This window comes from Excalfactoria chinensis, chromosome 1, assembly GCF_039878825.1.
Source record: "Excalfactoria chinensis isolate bCotChi1 chromosome 1, bCotChi1.hap2, whole genome shotgun sequence".
In the NCBI taxonomy this organism is placed as follows: domain Eukaryota; kingdom Metazoa; phylum Chordata; class Aves; order Galliformes; family Phasianidae; genus Excalfactoria; species Excalfactoria chinensis.
This window is the reverse complement of record NC_092825.1, coordinates 104,603,331-104,625,989: the sequence shown is the minus strand read 5'-3', so window position 1 is coordinate 104,625,989 and position 22,659 is coordinate 104,603,331. Positions and strand designations below refer to the sequence as shown.

The window sequence follows — 22,659 nt, the reverse complement described above, 5'->3', positions numbered from 1 at the left end:
CACAGGATTTTCTGTGTGAAGTTGGCCAGGGCCCTGGGAAATCTCATGTAGTGGGTGGCTTGTATGGTGCTGGTTGTGGATTTGCTATGCACTGGTAACACACTAATGTTTTAGCTGTTGCAGAGCAGTGCTTGCACAGTATCAAGGGCTTTTCTGCCTCTTATGCTGCCCTGTCACCAAAAGGCTAGGAGCACACAAGGAGCTAAGAGGGGAGACAGCCGTGGCATCTGGCCCAGACTGAACAAAGGGATGTTCCATACCACAGAAGTGTCCTGCTCAACAATAAAAGCTAGGGGAAAATAGAGGTGGGGAACATCTGATGCTTACATTCCCAAGTAACCGCTATACATGATAAAGATGGGTTTTCCTGGAAGCAGATGAACTTTTGTGTGTGGGTAGCAAGTAATGAACAAACTCCTCATCTATCTTTGCTTGTGCATGCACCTTCTACTTTAGGTGTTCTACTTTAACTGTTAAACTGTCTTGATCTTGACCCATGAGTTTTCTCAGTTTTATCTTTTTCCCTGAGCCTCCTGAGTAGAAGTGTGAGACCAGCTCTGTGGTACTTACCTGCCTGCCATGGTTAAATCACAACTCTCAGCCTTAATGAAATGAAAACTACTTCACCGGGAAGTCATAAACACAATACAAGAATGTATTTCACAGGAAGTCTGACAAGTGATGTTACTGAGACTAAACTACCGGGGAACCGTGTCAGTATGAGTAAGAGAAATATTATTACCTTCATACATAAGTTTTGTTGTGCAATATCCATCTGATTCTGTTAACGCTTCATCTCTGTCGACCTCTGAGAGGTCAACGAGACGGGTGATGGACACCTCTAAGGAGCACAGTGAGCCAGTTTTACAATACTCTGCCCCCAATGGTGGAAAGATTTCAGTTTTCACACGGTACAATGTCTGTAAGGAAGAAAAAGAGTATTGTTATCAAGAAAAAAAAAGCTGGGGGGGGAGTGAATTTAGTTCTGTTTAAACAACACCTGACAACTGATATACTATAAACTTACTTTTAACACTCACTTCTTAATAATTATTAATGCAAGATCCAGTTAAGTAATGTTCTCTTCATCTTATTGCTAAAATTAAGCCAAATTTGATTTAAATTGTTTTTGATACCAGCAGAGAGTACACAATTCTGCCTTCCACTTCCAAGCTTTTAACTCATCAGCCTTTCAGTACTTTTAAATGGATATCTGCCTTATCGTAACTGAAAAAACTTTTATTAGCTTCCTGACTCCTCTCTTCCCAGACACATCACAAAGATTCTGAGTACTTATCACTCATACCATCACAGTCCGCAGAATAAAGGCGTTCATATTATCAAAGAACAAATGTAATTACTACAAAATTAAACTTTCTACTCCCCCCAAAGAAAAAGAATTAAAATGTCAGTGCTGAAAACATTTAGCTCCCTTTAAAAAAAATATATCCGTAAGGATGCTGATCTAAGTATCAAAAATACTAGTTATGTGCCAGTAGGCAAAAAGATTACTAAGTGGCGCTCTAAGCAACAAGATATAAGCAGGGAGAAAACACAGCAACACTGAAAATGGGCAAAAAGATTTAACCCAATGAAGTATTTCTCATGCTGCTACTTTTATCCAAGCATCAAAAAGGCTAACATAACTGAATTTAGAGATGAGATGTTGATAAAATTCCTTTAATGGGAAGTCATACCTAGCCGATCAAATAAGTTTGCCCATAAGGGGAAAGAAGAAACACTTAAGATAATGGCCTAGCAAATCCTAAATATTTCATTAGAGGAGCTCATCAATACAAAAGCACTACAAAAACAATTCAAACGCTTACAACAGCAAAGATGGCACAGTTTGCTTTGGATAGGGCTGCCTGAAGTCACCAGAAAAAAAGCAGCTCAGTGAGTAATCTACAGACATTCTCCACTGCATGAGCCCACAGAGGCAAAAACAGAGCAAAACCAAAACAAAAAACAGAAGTCAAATTCAAGGAAACTCAGACAAGTGTTCTTCTCCTCCTATCCTATTCTGAGGTAAGCATGTGATTCACCTCTTCTTCAGTTCTACAGTTCAACACAGAATACACAGCTTTCCAATGATTTGAAGTTTCATTACGTAAAAAGAGCTTCTAAAATATATTTCTTGACTTCCCCTTAGCGTGGTGTCTGATAAGAAATCGTATTCGGTTAATGCACATTATACTTGAGAATACTTACAAAAAAATTTTCCACTTGGAACTCGTAAGTGAACGGCTTCAGGGTAAGAGACTGTTTTTCAGAGGTAGCTGGGCAAAAGCTGACTGAAAACAGGCACTGCAAGGAGAGAGGAAGCTCTTTTGTCCACTTCAATTCCCACACAAAGAATATTGATTGCTTACTATATATGACCTGAAAGAGAAATTGTTTATAGCGTTAGTTTTCCTTCCTCTTCTGGAGAAATGGAAATGCACATCACATCCTCTTACATATATTAGTACACTCTGGTATCAAAATAGCTTAAAAAAAAAAAACCAAGGGTACAAGTGAATGGACAAGTTTGAAAATGTACCTAATCATCTCCACATCTTTTAGAATTTCATCTAATATCAGCAGTGCCTTCTAAAACATCTCTAAGAGTCAAAGTTTCTCAGAAGACCACAAAGATGCAACAACATCAATTATCAGCACTCTTACAAACGTTACGTACAGAAGTGCTAACGGTATTACTGTATTATTCTCAACAGGCTCACAAAACACCGAGAGAGTCTTTTTACCTGTTGAGATTCAGGGTTCAGAGGTACCAGCTGCAAATCTGTACAGTCAGCAGTATTTTTCAGGTTATTGTCTGAAAGCTGAAAGCAAAGTTCTGACAAATTCTGTATGCAGACTTGCACATACTTCCTGAAAAACATGAAGTTTGTTGAATTTCCTAGCAAAGTTCCATTTTTACATTTACAGATTACAGGGTCCATAAATTTGTTCTAAAGTGCACAGCCTGTGCAAAAAATATAAAAGCAGGTGTATTTCTTTCAATCGCTTCTCAATATTTATTAATCTGTGGAAACAGGGATGTAAAACACACTCTTTCATATAAAACAGAAGCAAATAACTATATAAGAAGAGATCGGTTTGGCTTATTTTATATATTTTACATGGGCTTGTTTAGCTTGGAAAAGAGAAGGCTCCAGGGAGACATCACTGTGGCCTTCCAATACTTGAAGGGAGCATATGAACAGGAGGGGGAACAGCTGTTTACAAGGGTGGACAGTGATAGGACAAGGGGGAATGGTCTTAAACTGAGACAGGGAGGTTTAGGTTAGATATTAGGAGGAAGTTTTTCACTCAGAGGGTGGTGATGCACTGGAACAGGTTGCCCAAGGAGGTTGTGGATGCCCCATCCCTGGAGGCATTCAAGGCCAGGCTGGATGTGGCTCTGAGCAGCCTGGTCTGGTGGTTGGCGACCCTGCATATAGCAGGGGGGTTGAAACTAGATGAGCATTGTGGTCCTTTTCAACACAAGCCATTCCATGATCCTATGATTTTGTGATCATGTTTCCAGAAAAGTTGAAAATGTGCTTATTTTGTTAAGAAAGTACACTAGAGAAAATATGCAAACTTTCTGCAGGAAACTGAGCAGGACAGCAGAAGTCCAATTTTAAAAATAGTAATAATTTAAAGTCAGCTATAGGTAATATTTATGAAACTCAAGATCCCCGTTTTCCTAGAAGAAAGAAATAAGAAATGCTTAATGAGTACTTTACCGTTTGCCAGCTGACAATAAGGAATGCTTGGCATTAAAAGGTATGCAGAACGTTAATGCAATAATAGTGGAATAAATCGACCATGGACAATCAATGGTTACCTAAAAGAGAAAGAGAACAAAGTTCTTGCTCGTAACAGGCTTTGATTTAAGGTCTTTATTTTTCGCACAACTTCCAAACAAACCTTTGCTCAGCATCTATGTCTAATGCATTCAATGAAAAAGAAAACAAAACAGTATGTCAGAAGTTAATGTGAAAACATATCGGCGTTTTGTTTATTTCTGAGCAAGGTATGAAATCCCAAAGAAGCTTTTCCTGTGGAAACTCATATATCCAGTTCTGAACACCAGAAATAAAGGAAGGTGAATAGTGCTGTCAACAGCAGCTTAACAAAATAATCTGATAAAAGGTCAATATTAAATACATTGCTGTAAGAACTATTACTGAAATATCTTTGCAACACTTCATTAAATAAAAGCATAAAATATACTGCCTGTTTGTGTTAACTTTAAGCAGCACATTTTACTAATACATTTCTCTTGCACGTAACATTAAGCATTATTTTTTGGTATGCCTGCAGAGAGAAATTGATATAATAAATAATAATTTGTCACACCCCATTTTGGCAATGCTAATCTATACCTACTTTTAACCCTAACATTCACATACAAGGATACATGCTTTGTAAGTAGAAGAAATACCTTTCTCATTAATCAAAAAGGAGGATTTAAAGACCCACCATGCTACCTTTCATAAAGACACAAGTATCCTTCATCCTATAAAAACTGAGCATCAGAACATGAATACTTGAGTATGAGCATGAAGAACAGGTGACAACATAGAAGACAGTGTAGATCTCTGCTTATGTATTCTTTACATTGATACTGTTTATTAAGATTTTTGCATTTGCGTCTTTAAGGGAAAGATAGCAGTTTTTCTCACCACTGCCCCCACTTAATATTTTCTGAAGTCCATGTTCCCATAATCAAACAGATTTCGTAACAAAAATATTAAATGTCATCTTACTTTTTGATCAACAGTAGCCATACAGTCGTCCAGTTTTTGTTTTTCTTTGTTTTTTCTCTGAACATCTTTACTTGTAGTATTTTCTCTCTCCTCTGCAGATTGCGTGGCTGATGGTAAATACATGACTTCTAGTTCAAATTCAATCACGTGATATGCAGGAGCCACTGGCAAATTAATGCTTGTAATCTTTTCAGAAGACTGAATTTTTAGTGATGATTCCGAGATCTTTTCTGTGGTTGTGCAGAAAGGGGAAAAGTTATTTGAAGACATTTATCCCTTCATAGCTTTTATTCCTGTAATTAAATACAGAAATGAGCCTATAAACCTGTTGTAGAGAATATATGGTAACAAAACCATCTTCTAGCAAGACCTTTGTATTTTCAGAAACAAAAATGAGAAACTATGTCTCATAGCTCCCCAGTAACCTTCTCATATTAACTACAATCCACACATCTTGAATACCACTGCTATATACAGCTTCTCAACACTGATAATTCCTCTCAAACTCTAGGAAGGTAACCACCACATTTAGCGTAGGAATTCCTTTCCACATTCATGGAAAAACCAAGAGGACAACTAGCTAACAGCCTTCAAATTAGCTTAAGAGTTAATTCACACACTGAACTCTTCACAACATCCTTCACCTCCTTATTCTTTATTTCAAAGAAACTTAAAATTTACTGAAACAACATAAATAAATATTGCCGGAGAGCAGCCCTACAGAAAGGGTGTTCGAGTTGGCAGCAAGTTGTGCCTGAGCCAGCAGCATGCCCTGGCAGCATAAAGGACCAACTGTACCCATGGAGGCACCAGGCCCAGCACTGCTTCTGGGTGAGGAGAAGGGCTGTCCCCTCTGCTCTGCACTGTACGGCCTCACCTGCAGCACTGGGTGTGGGTTTTGGTGCCGTGATGTAAGAAGGACATAAAGCTGTTAGAGAGTGTCCAAAGATGTGAAGGCTCTGAGGACAAGGTGTGTGCAGAGCAGCTGAGACCCCTCGGTGTGCTCAGCGCAGAGCAGAGGAGCTGATGGAGGCCTGATGGCGGCTGCAGCTCCTCAGAGGGAGCAGAGGGGCAGCGCTGAGCTCTGCTCTGTGTGACAGCGACAGGGCCCGAGGGAACGGCATGGAGCTGTGCCAGGGGAGGGGCAGCTGGGGGGCAGGGAAAGGGGCTGCACCACAGGGCGGTGGGCATGGAACGGGATGCACAGGGCTGTGGGCACGGCCCCCAGTGCTGGAGTTCAGGAAGTATTTGGACAGTACTATTAGGCATAGAGCTTGGAATTTTGGTGGCCCTGTGTGGAGTCAGGACAGTTAGCACTGATGATCCTTGTGGGTCCCCTTGCAGCTCAAGATATTCTGTGATGAATCACAGAACTTTAATACTTACGGTATATTTCAATCTCAGTTATCTTATGTCCATTAAGACTATCCTCATTTTTGTAAAACTTGAGTGTATTTGAACAGGTAAAGTTACACTAAAGCATCCATACTCAGGAAAGGAAAATAAACCCTTTGACCTCATGTTTAAATGCAACACTGGGTAAAGAGCACTAAGTAAAAATGTACTTAGACTACTTAACAACAGAACTGCATTGCTTAGTTACGACACACTCTGCATAGTAACAGAAGCTCGCCACCATACATTTGGAAATCACTAATCCAGCAGCTATTTCTCCATAGCTACGGAATTTCATCCATGCAAGTAAAAGCTGTCCAGCTATACTTATTGAAAAGTTCATAGTACTACTCTGAAAGTGGAAGTCTAAGACCCTTCTTCACTGAAGTACATGGAGTTCCCCAGAATTGTTCTCAATAACAGCTACTGAAAAAGTGTAATTGTCTTAACAAATTTTACTTCAGGATTACTGAATTTTCTGGTATCTAAAGATTATTTTACTTTAATTGCTTACCCCTGGTGTTGGAATAGATCACTGCCTTGCTCTCCGGATTGTACAGAATAGGCATGGCATCAGCATTACTGAGCTGCAAAGTATCTCCACTCTTCATGCTGTAATGACCTGTAGTCACTGTGAATTTCACCTTCTGTGGAATGCCAGCCAAAAGGCTATCTGAAGAAGAAAGCAGAAACTGTCAACTGATTCCAGTACTTTAGCACTGCTAACGTTTGTTACCATTCCTCCAAGCACTTTGTTACACATTTCAGGGTGACTTACAAGTTTGGGCTTTTGGTATTAAATCCTGTTAAGATATCATGGGTTTGGTCACTGAAGTTTAAACGATCTGTTTCTCCATGCTTCGTATCTGAACTAGGTGGTTTATATACACTGTGTAGCACTGGCAGCACAGAATTCAGTGAAAGATAAAATCCTGAGGAATTTACTAAGCTTTTTACTGAATTCTCCATGTTGTAAACCTCTTTATATTTTTGCACCTATGGTGCCTGTCATACCCACATGGTGTATTTACATAAACAAGACAAGAAGAAAGCAAGTATGCACACAGATTCTCAAATGTCTGAATCACATCCATCAATTTCCTAGGGTAGCTAATAGGATAAATTTCCCTCTCCCCAGTATGCCCGTCCACCCTTTGCATTGCAGTCCCTCTCACTGGTATGATAGCACAAATGCTTATTAACTCATCTGTCCCAGCCTGAAAACAAAATCACTATGAACTTCAGTATATCAACTACAATAGACTCTACAACAAGTAATCCTCAGCCATCCACGAAACCAATGGATGCACTCAGAATTCTAATAACTTGATATTACCATGTCCAACAGAGCAGCTCAGTTGGTAGTTTGCACTTCTTAGATATGAAAGAGACTGCAGCATCACCGAACTAACTAATCAGTTCAATTAAAAATTTAACTACTAAGTTTTCCTAGTGCACATAGGAACTCAAATCACATCTAATAAGTGATACTGCACGTTCAAGTCTGAGCCAAGCTCTGAAATTAGTTGTTGAGAAACAAGCTGTAACTGACACCATACCTGATCAATAATCTGAAAAAAATAAAAAATTAGCTCAAAATTAAGAGTAAGACAACATCCCAAGTAAAATCCAAGGCAGAAAACAATCTAGTTCCAAGGAGAGCATAACAGAATTCATCAAATTCAGTGCAACAGTTGTACCTACCAGTCGTCGGCTCTACTTTTAGCTGGGGCTCCTGAGAATAGACATCGTACTGCACAATTGGATAAATATGAAGAAGGACAAACTGTATTTTTCCCACTGAAGTGCACAGTTGCCTGAGGGTGTATGTACCAGGTTCTTTGGCCTTTGAAGAAAACATTGGAATGGCATTTTCAATTCACAAAATACTTCTAAAACAAACCTATTAAGGACGAGTATTTTCTCAGCTCTCTTACCAGACCTTTTGTATTTGTAAATCAAATCAAAACGAAAACAAATCAAGAGTCATTCCATAAGTGACAAGATTCTCACAAAAGATGTATCTTTTCTCACGTTAAAATAAGCCCCACAGTGCATGCTAAGTCAAGAAAGAATTTAACATGTACCAGCAATCAGAGTAAATAATACAGTAGCTACTCTTTCAAGACAAAAAAAAAGAATCCCCGAATAAATTGTTCCCCCTCCTCCCTCAAGTGCACAAAAATTAAAATATAGCTTTGTTAAGTACTAAAATTATATTTTGCAAGTAGCAAAGTACTTATTTAGCTAACATTCATAAAACCCTATAATGTTCATATCAGGCACTGCCCTCAGCTCAAGCTACTCAATTCACATACTCAGACTCTTCCCTTGACCTGTATAATGAAATTCTAGATATTCTGCGATAACATTATAAAAAGCAAATCCAATGCACTATCATCCCATCATATATTTATTCTTGATTCTATTTACATTAGCCACTACTACTACAGAATGTAAGAGGTATCCTTTTTCCATGTGCCATCTTACCAAGTGGAATTCATAGAACATATTGATGCCGGGTAGAATTAAATCTGAGCAGTAATAAAAGCTATGCAGAAAAGCTGTGCCATCAAGACATCAGCGACTCAGACATCAGTGTCTTCTCACTCAAATTTTTACTAGGCTGTTGTTCATTACTCAGCACTGAAATCTACTAAGTATTTTCCTAAGAAAGGTTACAGAAGAGAGGAGGGAGACAGTACTTAAAGAAAACCCAAAGAACAGAATGATACGCTGAGGCCAGAACCTCCTACTTCTGAAACTCCAAACAGATAGTGAAGTATCTCTTTGGAAAGGCTTGCCATTTTACTTACTGGAATTAAACTAGGATGGAAATGCCTTTCACCAGTTCATTAACAATTATAACAGAAAACAACAACAACAGCCCAAAAAATAATAATAATCACACTACCAAAAACACCTAGGACTGGTACTCAGGGCCTGCTGATTTCTAGCTACTACACCACCTAGAACTAGTAGTAAGATAACGCGAGCATAACCGATGAAGACTGCTACCCTTAAACATCTCAGCATCTACTGGGAATTCCTAACTTGCTGGAGGAAAGAAAGCAGGGGAAAAATTGATGGCTCCAAGTATGAATCTGACTTACAATGTATATATAAATAAGGACTTGAGGAGTTTCATATAGAATACTATGTGGCAGAAGCAGGACTTTAGGCATTTTCTGAGGGTGACATTTAGATGGTGACCTCCTACTTCCACAAGTGTTTACTCATGTAAATTCAGTTTCCTTTAGCAGAGACGCCTTATGTTCTTTATGGCATATCCCTTCTCATTCACTGTGTGATTAAGATTAATAATAAGGGCAATTAAAGAGTAACCAGAGCAAACACAACAGCCCTCTTTGAAGGGAAATTATGGTCTAGAACAATAAGAAGAAATCCACAATGTGAACAGCATAACCCATACTGTAACAGGAAGCAATCCAGATATCACTCGCCAGAACTATGTTCTTCCTCAGCCAGTGCTTTCAGTGCTTTCCCACGTATTAGTTCACTCAACTGTAAAAACATACCTGAGTACTGAATGTTATTTTATTGACCCCTGGTTCCAGTATCACGTTGTGACATTTTAACACGTGAGCCCCATCTTCTAAAGTCAGCCCTGAGGGCTTGTCCAGAGAACTGCTGCTCTCTTGCCTTCGTAGTAGCATGTGCACGTTTTTGCAGATAATTCCTGCTGTGTTCAAAGAGTTATCTGAGGGACTCCGTTCATACATTTCATACAGCTCCAGCGCAGGCAAGTTGTTTTTTGACCAAGGAAATCCTACGACCTCGTTTGGAAAGCTGATGACACCATTGGAGATTTTGTGCTTAGTGAGCCACTCTGCTGTTTTTCTGTAATTATTCTTCTCAATGCTGAAGTGAACATGAATAGCAATCTGATCCACTTGGACAGGAATGGGCATTTGGCTCAGCAAAGTCAACTCAATAGATAACTTCCCACCTACGTGGACAACAGCATTTGGAGGGTCAAAATGTAGAGTTTTCAACTGTGCAAAGGAGTGCATAGGCAATATAATTTTTTGACCTGAAAAGATAATAACAAAACAAAACAAAAATCAGCAAATTTCTATTTTCCCCTTAAAACCTAATTCCTAGAATTAAACAGATCAACAGCTTCTCACAATAAATCCTTTTAAAACAAAACAATACTTCCATAGTTTAGTTTCACCTTGCATAGAAATCACACTTAAGATGCTAGGATTTATTTTCTAAGTATACGCCTATGAAAGTGTAGGTACTTAGGCTATTAAGACAACTAAGTGGAAAGGTGACATATAAGCAAAAAATTAACATTCCAATATTGCATAAATTGTCACAGATGAGCACAGTGAAATAAGGTGATAAAATTCTCAGAGCATGTAAACTAACAGCAAATATAAGCTTGATGCCTCAAGCCAACAACTTTACCAGATAAGGGATTTTCTCTCTTTTTTTGGATTCAAAAGCAAGCAAACAAAAAACAAAAAGCAAGAACTTAAGTCTAAAATTGCATACGATACATCCACTCATCAAGAAAAACTTCTACATAAAAATAACTACTTTTTGAGGACAAGACATCAATGAAGCAGAGGGATGAACAAAGACAAAAGGTTCGATGATCAAAATAATAAGGTGAAAGTGCATGAGAATAAATCTAACACTAGAAAAAGCACTATCAATCACAAAGCTGCCCCGTGCATGTCAGCAACACAGAGACAAAATTAAGTTAGGAACTGGAAAAATAAAACACCAAACAATACAAGAGAACCTATGAGCTACAAAAGCAGAGAAACTGATAGACAAGGTAAAGCTAAAACCTCCTGGTATTCAGGATGAAAATGTTAATTACTCTTTTATCATTGACTAGTCAACTATTTCAGAAGCATCATAAATGTTCTGAACACAAAGAGCCACACTGATGGCTCATGAAGTCATACACAAGGTAATGAAACCAAACAGGAAAAAAAACTTGGCTGTCTACTTTAGGGAAAGATTGCAGCAGCTATCGCTTTATGAATTTGAAAACCAGACTTACCTTGATTCTCTGTTTGCTGATTGGCAAAATCTAGTATTTCTTGGCAAAAGCTTTTACGCTCATCTTCCATTAAGTGATTATCACCGGCTAAAATACTACTTATTTGAAGATAACTAATAACGTTAAGGAAACATGAGGTAGCAAATTTCGGAATATTCTGAAATTTGAGCAAAACCAACACGGTTTCAGTACTGCCTTTCTAATCTTTTAATATAAGACCTACTTTCAACATCAAGTCTGAGACTTCTTGGACTTACTAAACATTATCTGTTATTAACTCAGTCAGTCTTCCCCCCAACTCTCATCCAAAAATATTAGTGAGGATAGAAAATTCATTACTCCATAAGATAAATGCAGTATGCAAGTTAATGCCCCAGTGTGTTACATTACAGTGCACACTTAGAATTAAATAACTTGAGTATTTGATTACTTTCTGATTTATTCAGCTGATAGTATGCCAGTTGTTACAGCACCATTTACCATAATTAAGTTATAAGGCACTCCTTATATTTTGATTGCTGAGGATACAAATGCTCATCTAAGTATATTTAGTGAAGGCAGCAACATTACCATTGAGTTGTTTTGTTGTGTTTTGTTTTTTTTCTTAAGAACATACTCAATGAAGCAGAAAAAAAACTGCAGTGCTTAAAAGCCATTCAAGAATTTTCAATATTAAAAAAGGTAATAGTTGTCTATAACCAAAGAAATTCAATTCAAAGCTATGAAAGTGGTATTCTTCCCTCCAAATATCAAGAAATAATGAAACTTTGCCAGTTTTTCCTATAACGTACACAAAGTGCAGCAGTTTAAATTAGAATCATGTTACTTAAGCTGACTAGTAAATTTAGGCAACACTGCATGAGCTAAAATGAAAAGTAGTATTCAAACTGAAGTGTCTCCAATGCCAAAATGAATCTAAAAAAAAGCACAACAACCAGGGCCTGTCAATAGACTGTTTTCCTTACACACACCTGGTACCCTAAAGGTAGCAACAGCACAGCTGTAAAGAAAACCAAGAAATTAGGCCCCTTAAAATAGGCAAAAGTTCTGACGATGTATTTACCAAATGAAAAAAACACTGTGGCATAAGAACTACCACAATGATCAAGTACATACAGAATAATTGAACAGAACCCTACAGTGGCATACATTGAACTAATGACAAACTTCATGCTATACACACTGAATCTCTAGAGCGTAGACGTAATCTCAAACTAAGAGTAGCACCATATGCAAAAGGTATTAAGTGAACGAGAAATAATAATAATAAAGAAAAAAGAATGAAAAAATAAATAACCCAACCCTCCTGAAATGAAAAGCAACGAAGGAAATAAGAAACAGCTGCCTGATATCTGGGATATTTGGCTGACTCTAATCTTAAAAAAAAAATAGAGCTATGTAGAAGAATAAGTACAAGTATTGTTTTATCCAGTCTGGATTTTCTGGCTCCATCTTACGAAAGGATACTTTTCTATTTGCCCGAGGTGTTTCTGACATTCTGCTAACTGTTTTCTTGTATGCGTGACAAGCAATGCCCAGCCCTCAGCAAGGTAAATTTTCAGTGCTCCTTGAAGATACGCTTCTGCCTTCTGTGGACCTTTCTTCCTCCTTTAAAAACAAATGAACAGAGTGACAGAAGAGTCTTTATGGCCATGAAAACTCTCTCTACATGTCAAGAGAGAGGAATATTTTATATGAATGCAGAACAAGCAGCAACCAGCCATGATTCTATCCATTGTGCTGGTGCCAGATCAATGTATTGGTCAATCCTTCTGCAAGTCAATTTGTCAGAATTGCAATTAGTCTAAATATATCATGTCAGCAAGACTTCCTATACAGATCTATCATAAGTCAGAGCAAGAGAGGCAAAGCTACCTCCCACAAATGCACTTTCATGATGAAGTCATCTCAGACTTCTGACAGTTAACTAAAAACATGCTACCTTAACAATTTCGGTGCAGAAAAACGCTTTAATTAAAGTACCATTTTTAACATTACACGCAGTTCCACAGTAGTCTTTTAACCTGATGTTATTTCCTCAGGTGAAAATTTATTCAATAGTTTACACAAACAGTTTCAACCCCCCTGCTATGTGCAGGGTCACCAACTACCAGACCAGGCTGCGCAAAGTCACATCCAGCATGGCCTTGAATGCCTCCAGGGATGGGGCATCAACAACTTCTGTCTAATGTCTCCCTCCCCCCCAAAATACAGCCAGAACATTAGCATAGGTTTACAATAGAAAATATTTTCAAAAACTCCTTTTGAAATACGGTTTTCCTCAAGCATTACATTCAAGCTGTACAAAGTTAATGTATTTAACACATTTAATGCTTACATATAAAACTCTGCCAAATCCTTTCCAACAAGGTTAGCTGAGCGAATTCTCCCAATACTCTTGTACATTTCAATGGTGGCATGGGACAGATCCTGTATGAAAGAAAAGAGTGTAACATATTTACCAAAAGATCAGAGCTTGCCCTGAAGATGCTACTACTATTTAAAAATAATATTAATAATAACAGCATAGAGTACATGACTCTTTCACTTAGGCTGCGCATAATATCATCCAATACATGCTTAAGTAAAAGCAGTATGTAAGCATACAATCAACATGCAGAGTGTGAAGATGCAGTTGGGGAGAATTACTTTCCAAATTGTGCCTTAATGCAATTGCTTGAAGCTATGCAATTTTGATTAGAGTTTTCTCAGTCATTTTTAAGCTCAATTTCTACTGTCTCCAGGTCACTAAACTTACACAAAGCTTGTAATAACTGCATATTTAGTAAGAAAGATATATCACTACTACACACTGTACTCAGCCAAACTTAGTTCTCAAACATCTAACCATCTCTGGCCATAAAGACATTTCATATCATATTCACAAATCACATTTACAAACCACCAGCCCTTTCCTCAGCAGCTCATTGTCTTTCTGTTAGCACAAAATAGACTGTCTGAAAACTTTCAAACCCCTAATTTGATTTGTGGAGTATTTGTCAGAAATTATCTATTCCTGTGAGGCAGGAAAGTGACCTAAAACAATATTCCAAAGGTTTTCTTAGCCACTTCTTGATGTTCTTAAACAGAGCCTAGGGGAAAAAAAGGAAATCACCTGTGCATTCTCCCTCATTAAACAACTCAAAACAGTTATCAACAACAAACTAGACTGGTTCACTCCTTAGACAATCAGCATAAACAGAGACATATGGGACACCAGCTACACGTACAAATGAAAAGCCATATTCCCCCAAAACTACGGTACGAGCCAACGTGTTTGTAGAGGATCTGACAGTCTTACAAAAGACTGTGAAGTCATCAGGTAAGACTAGCCATCAAACTATAGATAAAGAAGCCTTTTATGGTAATAAAAGTCCCATTTCTCTCTTTCATTATTTCCAGAGAGCTGCATTTCACTTTCCACACTCATTAACTTTTAAATTTAAGTAAATTATCTTAGTCACGTCTAGAATTTTTAACTAATTCCGTGTACTTCTCCACTGAATATGGTGGATAGAAGTTACACGTATATAGTAAATATTTATTCAACAACTATATATAAAAGATTGTTTTCTATCTGAATTTCAGAATAAAACCAGTCAGCAATACAAATGACATAAACATAAAAACCTCTGCAGAACCCACTTAGTTTCTTAAGTTTAGGAAGACATTGCTCAATTTTGTGGAGGTCTCAGGGGCCAACTTAGAACTGAAGATATAAGCATAACTTGACGTTCTGAAAAATCTTAGTTCTGGCCTGCTATCCAACTCTTCTCATAAGAAGCAAAGCATGGAAGTGAAATCTGCTATCTTCGTAACATATCTTTCGAGACTTTCTTCAATAACTATCTCGTAAATACAAGAAACCACTTAGTTTTCACATATCAAGAGTGCTCAATTTTTATTTAACTTTTCCCCAGAAAACTTTAAAGGCAGTTCTACAACTATAAGAACTATCAGAAAATTATTCAAAGAAAACAAGCAAAAATAGAACAAATCATGTTTGTGACAAGGGTTTTACTTAACAATTTATCGTAAAAATAACCACAATATCATTACTACAGCTCCTCAATAAGGGAGCTGCCAGGAAATAAACAGATAAATTAACATGCAATGAGAACTGTAATGTTTCAGACTCTGCCAGCTCTAGCTGCAACATTCACACGTCCCACACTTCATATAAGAAATTATACAATCTAACTTAATTCATGTAATAAGCATTGCAAGATTCAAGTCTAAATCATTTGAAAGAAGGAGGCATTCACATTAACAGTCTTCTGAAGAAGACTCAATTTTAGACAGCTGAGTAAATAGCCACGACACAGGCTCTGTGGATATTTAAGTATATTTACTTACCGATAAGCTTCAGCACTGTAGCCATAAATGTTAACATTTATCCCATCCCTGAAACCCAGGACCAGTACAGAGCCTCTGGTTGTAAAACCAATCAGCCTTGGTGTGTCCAGTATGAGAGTAATGATTTTCAATACCAAAATATAGAAATACAGATTGAAGTTCCCAGTCATCTTATCAGGTGTGAAAATTTTGACACTGTTCAATCTATAATGTAAACACCCAAAACTAATATAAATAACAGAAGACTATACTTACTAAGTAGTGTTTTTCAAAAGCTTCTACAGATGATAAGGCCTCTTTAAGTTTCTTGTATGGGCTCTGTAATGCATTGGCTGTAGAAAAAAAGAATAGGAAACGTCACTTACAAATACAAATTCCTATTTTAATACATCCCCTCAAACACTTAAAATAGATCATGCATTTCTTTCCCAAACTCTAAAATAAAATCAAGAAAGCCTATTTAACAAATGTGACTGTGTGTATGCACCCATACCTGAGACATATTCAGAGGAGGATAAAAACAAGCAGCAATATAGTTAAGTATACTAACTACTCCATACAGCGCTTCAAGACATTTATTCAACCTAGCAACACCCGAAGTTGTACTTAAATACCACTGCATTATCCCACCAGAAATATTTCACAACTTCCTACTGTAGGATTTATGAAACAGCATGTCAGAAGTATACTGCAATCTAAAAACATTTTTACACCTTAAACAACATACACCGAAGGAAAGAGTACCGATTTTTTTTTCTTGAGGTAACCTGCTCATCTGAAAAGTTCTTGCCAGACTAAATATGTGCCAATATCCCCAGAAGAGAAAAAAGCCCCATTTTCAAGAAATACAATGGGTACTACAGCGCTGAACTGAGAATTATACATCATCATAACTGCAGGAGCAAGTTGTCACTCTGTCAGAAATACTTATCAAATACTAACTGTTCTTACACTTTCAAGAACTGAAAGTTTCTTTTCTTCATAAATAGTTTTGTGAATGACAAGAAATTCACAACCAAGTGAATTGGCTTTTGTGAAGTGAATTTGACAAGTGACAGGACGAGGGGAAATGGCCTCAAGTTGCGCCAGGGCAAGTTTAGGTTGGATATTAGGAAGAACTTCTTTACAGAAAGGGTAGTTAGGTACTGGAATGGGCTCCCCAGGGAGGTGGTTGAATCGCCATCCCTTGGTGGTTGAATCAGCCAATTGAATAATATCATTCTGTAGCTCCTGTTGCAATTATCTTTTTGAATGACATCAAAGAGCCTCCATTTTATTTTCAATGAATTTTATTTTCAGTACTTATCTGAAAGTATTAAAAACTTCATTCCAAACCAGTACTGTTTAAGAATATTTACCTAAATGCTGGTAAATGCACTTTTAATGGAAAAACCTTATCCTTGTGAAAGCAAGGAGATACACTGATCATTTCAAGTTCTAGAGAGACTAAGTTAAAATCCTCTTAAGATATAATAGTTGTACTAATGGTTATACATGCATGTGGCTATCTGGAAAATATTCTTATTGTTGTATTTATATGCCATGTATTTAAGACAAAGTCAGTTATTACAAAGCATGTGTACATTCCTGGTATTACCTGTTTCAGGACGTTCTGCCCCCAGCCCTGCCAACAGATCAACAGTTCTGTTAAGGTCTTCTGAATTGGGTCCATTCTCTGACACAAGCCCACACAGGTAACCCAGAGATTTTAACTGTAAGAAAAAGATGCTTGTTTTCAACAGGCTACAAAAACAACAACAAAGCTTTTATTTTATCACACTGTTCTAAAACCACAAGATATTTCTACGGAAAATACTGCTGCCATGTTACACTGCTTATAAAATCTGTCTCAAAGTTGCTTTGTGGGAAGAGGATAGAGAACACTCCAAAATATAATTACATGATTCTTACTTCACGTAGTTCTTAATAAAAGTAATTTCTAAATCGCATATAACGTTAGTTAAAGACTCAAGCATGCATACACACAAATCCATGCATGCAGAGAACCAAACTAAAATAAACCCTTCTATTTTTCCCAATAAATGGGAAAAAAGCTAAAGCTGTCTTTCGGCACTAACTGCAAAACAATTTCTGTCTGCACCTGTATTTCAGCACAGAAGTTTGAAAGCTACACAAATGCACACAATGATTAGATGTTTTCACATTATTAGCATCGCTAATCAGTGTTAAAACAGCATCACACAACTACTATAAAAATTCCTTCTAGACAGCAGCTGGTATGCCTGATATCCAGAAGCCGCTAGAGGATCCTGCCTTCAAGTTTACTGTTGGCCATATGTTATCTCATTTAGCATAATTCAATCAACTGCCAACGGTAACTCCTCCAAGAAAGTCAGGTCTTAGCTTGTTTGCTCCAAGCCATATGAAACATGGGTAGCCAATAAAAGGGAAAAAAATCCGCAAAAAAAACATTAAATCCCACATTTCTCACTAGTTGGTAGATTTCATTCATTTTATTTCACCTTACCCCTACTCATTATCCTATCTTTTCTCCTTTTTAACTCCTTGGGTCAGAAGAATTACAAATGGCATGAACATCTCCAATACAGGTACAAAGCTTCTTTAGAAATACATAAGCAACACATGAAATCTGATGCAACCAGAAGCAGTTTAAATAATTGTTTTCTTTATTCTGAACTTCCCCTCCACTTTCTTTTTTCAAGCACTAAGTCTTCTAAGGCAAAATTGTCTCTCTCTGCTTTTGTAATACTACAGACAAAGATGACCTACAATCAGCAAAAGATTCTTAGCTTTACTGAAATACACACAAACTACAGTCACAGAAATGGAAAATATTCTACAGGCTACAGAAAGAAGAGGATAAGCTTGCAGTGATCCTCAAGAACATCCACCAAGATCACAGTATGGTATTCCATTCGCTTCTGAAGCTCCTTGTCAACTTTCAATGCTGTTTTTCAACAGTGAAAAACTACAGCAGCTTTAGACACTAACTCTTATAGAGAAATTGAAAACATGAAACTTGAAAAGGCATTAATGTAATTAGGAAAGGGGCTTAACCACACTGAAAAGGACACTCGATAACTTTCAGACTTCCTCCCAAGGAACAAGGGAGGAAGGGCTTCTCAACTGAAAAGTTCCAAGTTACTGTTTGCCTTTTTCACAAGCCTCCAAGGATAATACCTTCAGTACAGTTTAAGGTGTATTATTAGCATACTAACATGCTGCAGAAATAATGAACTATGTAAACAGACTGCTGTAATCTCTATTAAGAATATTACAGGCATCTAAATCTGGTCAACATCAGCTATAATTGAAATAAACATTCCTTCTCTTAGAAAGACTGAATTCATTTTGGAGTTCAATTAGCCAATCATTATCAAACTACTGGCAGGGGGGGGAATGGAAAGGTTGGTGGAAGAGTTAGTGTTAGACAAAATGTTATGACATGAAGTGTTTCCTTGTTTCCATCCCTCCTCCACAGAAGTGAACATAATTCTGGTAATCCCCAGGTCTCAAACATCTGTGGAGCAACTGGATAACAACCCTGCATATCTCACTCAGGACAGACAGAACAATGTCATAAGTTTCACAAGAAAACGTAAAAAATCTGCTCCATAGAAAACAAATAGCCTACTCCAAAACTGTAATGCCACAAGTGCAACACTTTGTTTACTCACCTTCTCAGTAGCATAGCTCCATAAACCAACTGTGTGGGAAACATTCGCATCTATTTGAGCCCTATCACAGCAGCCTTCTATTCTTTGTAAGACCTCCAAACAACTCAAAAATACCCAACAATCCAAAGCTCCAGGAGGAACAGAGACCTGAAGATAAACAGAAAAAAATTAACTGGGAAATAAACATTAGTCGGAAGCCACAATACTTCAGAAAATTACTTTTCTTGATACCACATAACAAAACCTCTTGGAAGAACTAACTCATAAAACACACAAAGAGGCCAGTTCTTTACTAGTTCCTAAATAACACACGCAAAACCAAATCCCAAAGCCATAATGACTAACTAAACTATTAATTCATAATGATTATGTGAATTAGATTTGATGTAGTCATCAGGATGAAAGAAAAGCAAAAGAAGCCGAACAGGTACTAGTACTTACAAGTTTCCAGCTTCTTGAAAATTTAAGTCTAAGGAAAACAGAGTTAGGAGGAAAGTTCCATAGATATGCCACTATTTCTGTAGCTGCGTAGTAGACATCAGACCTAACTAATACTAAAGTTAAAAGTATACAAAGAAGTAGACTAAAAAACTGAAGGAAAAAAAAAAGGTGAGTCTACATTTCCTTCGCCAAAGTAAGTTTGTTAATCAAATGATATCTGTCCTGGACTACTAATTAAATAAAAATCACAACACAGAACCAAAAAACAAAACCAGGAAGGATTTATCAGTCATAACGTGATGGGGAAAGAGAGTTTGATAACAGAACAATCAAGATAAAGATTAGCACAACTGGAATAAAAGTCATGGTAATGGTATTTCGGAATCTTATTAATAACCAATGCAAAAACATCACTTTCAGAAAGACTACTATGGATTTCCAGACTGTGACAGGAAAAGTTCAACATAGAAGCACAACACATTAGAAACAATAATTGAATTCTGAAAGAAACTTCAGAAAGTGAAAGACCATAAAAACAGCTCAGCAGCTCAGATTTCACCTGTGTGTTCACTGGCATCAAGCCATATTAAGAGGTATGACTGTAATAGTAAAAGGTATGACAACAGGGACAGCTGCACTACACTTGCAAATACACACTTCTATCTCAAAGCCTCAATACCTTTGTTTGGTTTGGATCTCCATGTATTAAGGGAGAAACATCACACATAGAAAAGGTGCAGAGAAGAACCCCAGACACCAGAGTGGCAGATTTGGGCTGTAGAAGGAAGAGGGGAATCTCTTCCTTCAGAAGAGATTTAGAACACTGGTTGTATTTATTTTGGAAAGATCAAGTAAAAAAATCAAGAACAACAAACCATGTCACAAAACACACAAGCAAAATATGCTTCACATGGAAATTTTAAGCAAGTTTTAAGTATGTGAAGGCAGCTTTTTAAAAGGGCAACACATCTGAAGTAGACTTTCTGTTCTTAAATGCAGCACAGTATCTTAAGGAACTTACTAACCAGTGTCAGGTAGGCAAAACTTAGCAGTTCTGTTTTAAAAGCACAGACAGAATTTGCAGAGAACCTAATACTTATGGGATTAAATTGATGCATGAGTCACAAAGTGTAGTCTACAAGTCTCCTAATGCACACTACACTATTCTTGACAATACATGTCAATTAAAAATACCTTTGATGATAGACTATGTATGATTGGTTGTAGAACATCCCTGATCCGGTCCCTTTAGAGGATTAAAAACACTAGTGCAAACTGCTGTGTGAATGCCAGGGGGGTAACATTGAGGCATGCAGCATGACAAAAAGTTCTGAGTGAAGTCAAACGTTTGTCTGTTCCTTCTGTCATTAGATGTGATAGCAACAGGGACGTGCAAAACAAGAAAGAGCATTACTGGGCACCAGAAGGAATTACAGAGCAAGAACCACAAAACGTGATTAGAATAACATCTACTTGCACAGCAATAGGAAGCCCTACTGTAGATTAACGTTCAGAACAGTACTTTGTTGCAAAACTTATCAGCACATTAACCACCTCACCCTATTTTCTTCAGCATAGCACTGTTCAAAGATTTCAGTCTACTGGAACTGTAGTTCAAGAGCTCAGTAATAAATCCAGCAAATAAGAGAAAACACCTACCAGCTTAACAAGTTAATATATTCTAGTCTTCACCGAGAAAGTCACCTAAACACAGGTTTATCAGATGTGATATCTCCAATTTCTTTCCAAAAACATCTCATGATGAAACACTCAATTCTAGCACTGTTACCATCAGGTATTACTGCATCATGTTAATACTAAACAGACTGTGCTTACTTTATTTTGGTGGCCAATACCTAGACTTCAGAATTCTTGTGTGGTCACTATTGGATAAAATCATTTGCATTATCAAATTATATATTACACAAACTCACTTCTAATAGCTTGAGTTCTTGCACACAGTTGTGAAGAAGTTCCAATGCTCGCTGGGAAACCTCCCATGGCCTCTGCAGGAAGATTAACAACGTGCACTGGCGAGAAAATAAATAACTACGCAAGTCCAGGAGAGTAGCTTCTTGATTCTGAATTAGCTCTCTTTTCTCCATGTCTATTGGCTTTCGAAGAATTAAACCATTCCAGCTCCTCACTGGCTGACAAAAAAAAGTCAGCCAGTTTGCACCATCTAAATAAATAAATATTCAAGAATCAATCACTGTTATTTAAAGCATCTTTTTCTGCCCTCCCCACCTCTAGGTTGCAAACTTGCTTATTCCTTCTTATGTTACTTGATAAACTTAACGTCTTAACTTTAAAAACTAAACAGCAGAAAATCCATAACTAAGACAACAACAGTTTCAGAACATTCAAATGCCACATGCATTTAGACTTAATTGCATGTTTCTTACTATCAGTAAGTAGAGTTTGTAATGTATTTCTGAGTAATTCTTCCTAAATGGAGTTCCAGACAAACCAGTTTTATCCACTTACGTATTTCTTACTCAGCCACCACAGATGCGTGTGTTCACTGGCATCAAGCCATATTAAGAGGTATGACTGTAATAGTTTCAGGTTTAGCATCAAGTTCAGTCAGGATAAATATATTTCACTATCCTGTATTTTCACTAGAATCATAGCATGCACCTAATGCAAGATCTTATGTAACACCACATACTCAGCACAATAGAACAGTTTCAAGTTATCTGGTACTTCCTCTACAGTAATTGTTTTTGAAAAGAAGGTTTTATCTTCTGCAGTGCAGGTTAACTGCATATTTGGTAATCACCACAAAAGTGAATGGAAATATCTTGTGTAATTTGAAACAAAACTGGATGCGATTGTTCTAGAAGCTCTTTAATAACTAACTCAGAAATGAGCTGTGAAAACAGCAGCTGCATCCCAGCCAGACTGAAACTTAGGTAATCACAGAGGCTCGGAGCACTGTTTATAACAATCACTGGATAAAAGCAAAATGCAGGTTTTCATTAAAAACTGTTTTTCATTTCTG

The 22,659-nt window shown here is 37.3% G+C and overlaps 1 protein-coding gene across 1 annotated transcript in view; it reads right to left on the bottom strand.

Moving 5' to 3' along the window:
* TRAPPC10 (trafficking protein particle complex subunit 10) overlaps positions 1 to 22,659 on the bottom strand; it is a 38,914-nt gene that overhangs the window by 2,727 nt on the left and 13,528 nt on the right. The window contains exons 7-21 of the mRNA XM_072356254.1: positions 21,590 to 21,837; positions 19,215 to 19,361; positions 17,153 to 17,267; positions 15,811 to 15,887; positions 13,538 to 13,629; positions 12,667 to 12,807; positions 11,200 to 11,312; positions 9,695 to 10,209; positions 7,860 to 8,001; positions 6,670 to 6,828; positions 4,761 to 4,990; positions 3,735 to 3,835; positions 2,748 to 2,874; positions 2,212 to 2,382; positions 743 to 920 (exon numbers count right to left, since the gene is read on the bottom strand). Of these exons, the coding sequence (XP_072212355.1) occupies positions 743 to 920; positions 2,212 to 2,382; positions 2,748 to 2,874; positions 3,735 to 3,835; positions 4,761 to 4,990; positions 6,670 to 6,828; positions 7,860 to 8,001; positions 9,695 to 10,209; positions 11,200 to 11,312; positions 12,667 to 12,807; positions 13,538 to 13,629; positions 15,811 to 15,887; positions 17,153 to 17,267; positions 19,215 to 19,361; positions 21,590 to 21,837 (2,556 nt within the window). The remainder of the gene's footprint in view (positions 1 to 742; positions 921 to 2,211; positions 2,383 to 2,747; positions 2,875 to 3,734; positions 3,836 to 4,760; positions 4,991 to 6,669; positions 6,829 to 7,859; positions 8,002 to 9,694; positions 10,210 to 11,199; positions 11,313 to 12,666; positions 12,808 to 13,537; positions 13,630 to 15,810; positions 15,888 to 17,152; positions 17,268 to 19,214; positions 19,362 to 21,589; positions 21,838 to 22,659) is intronic.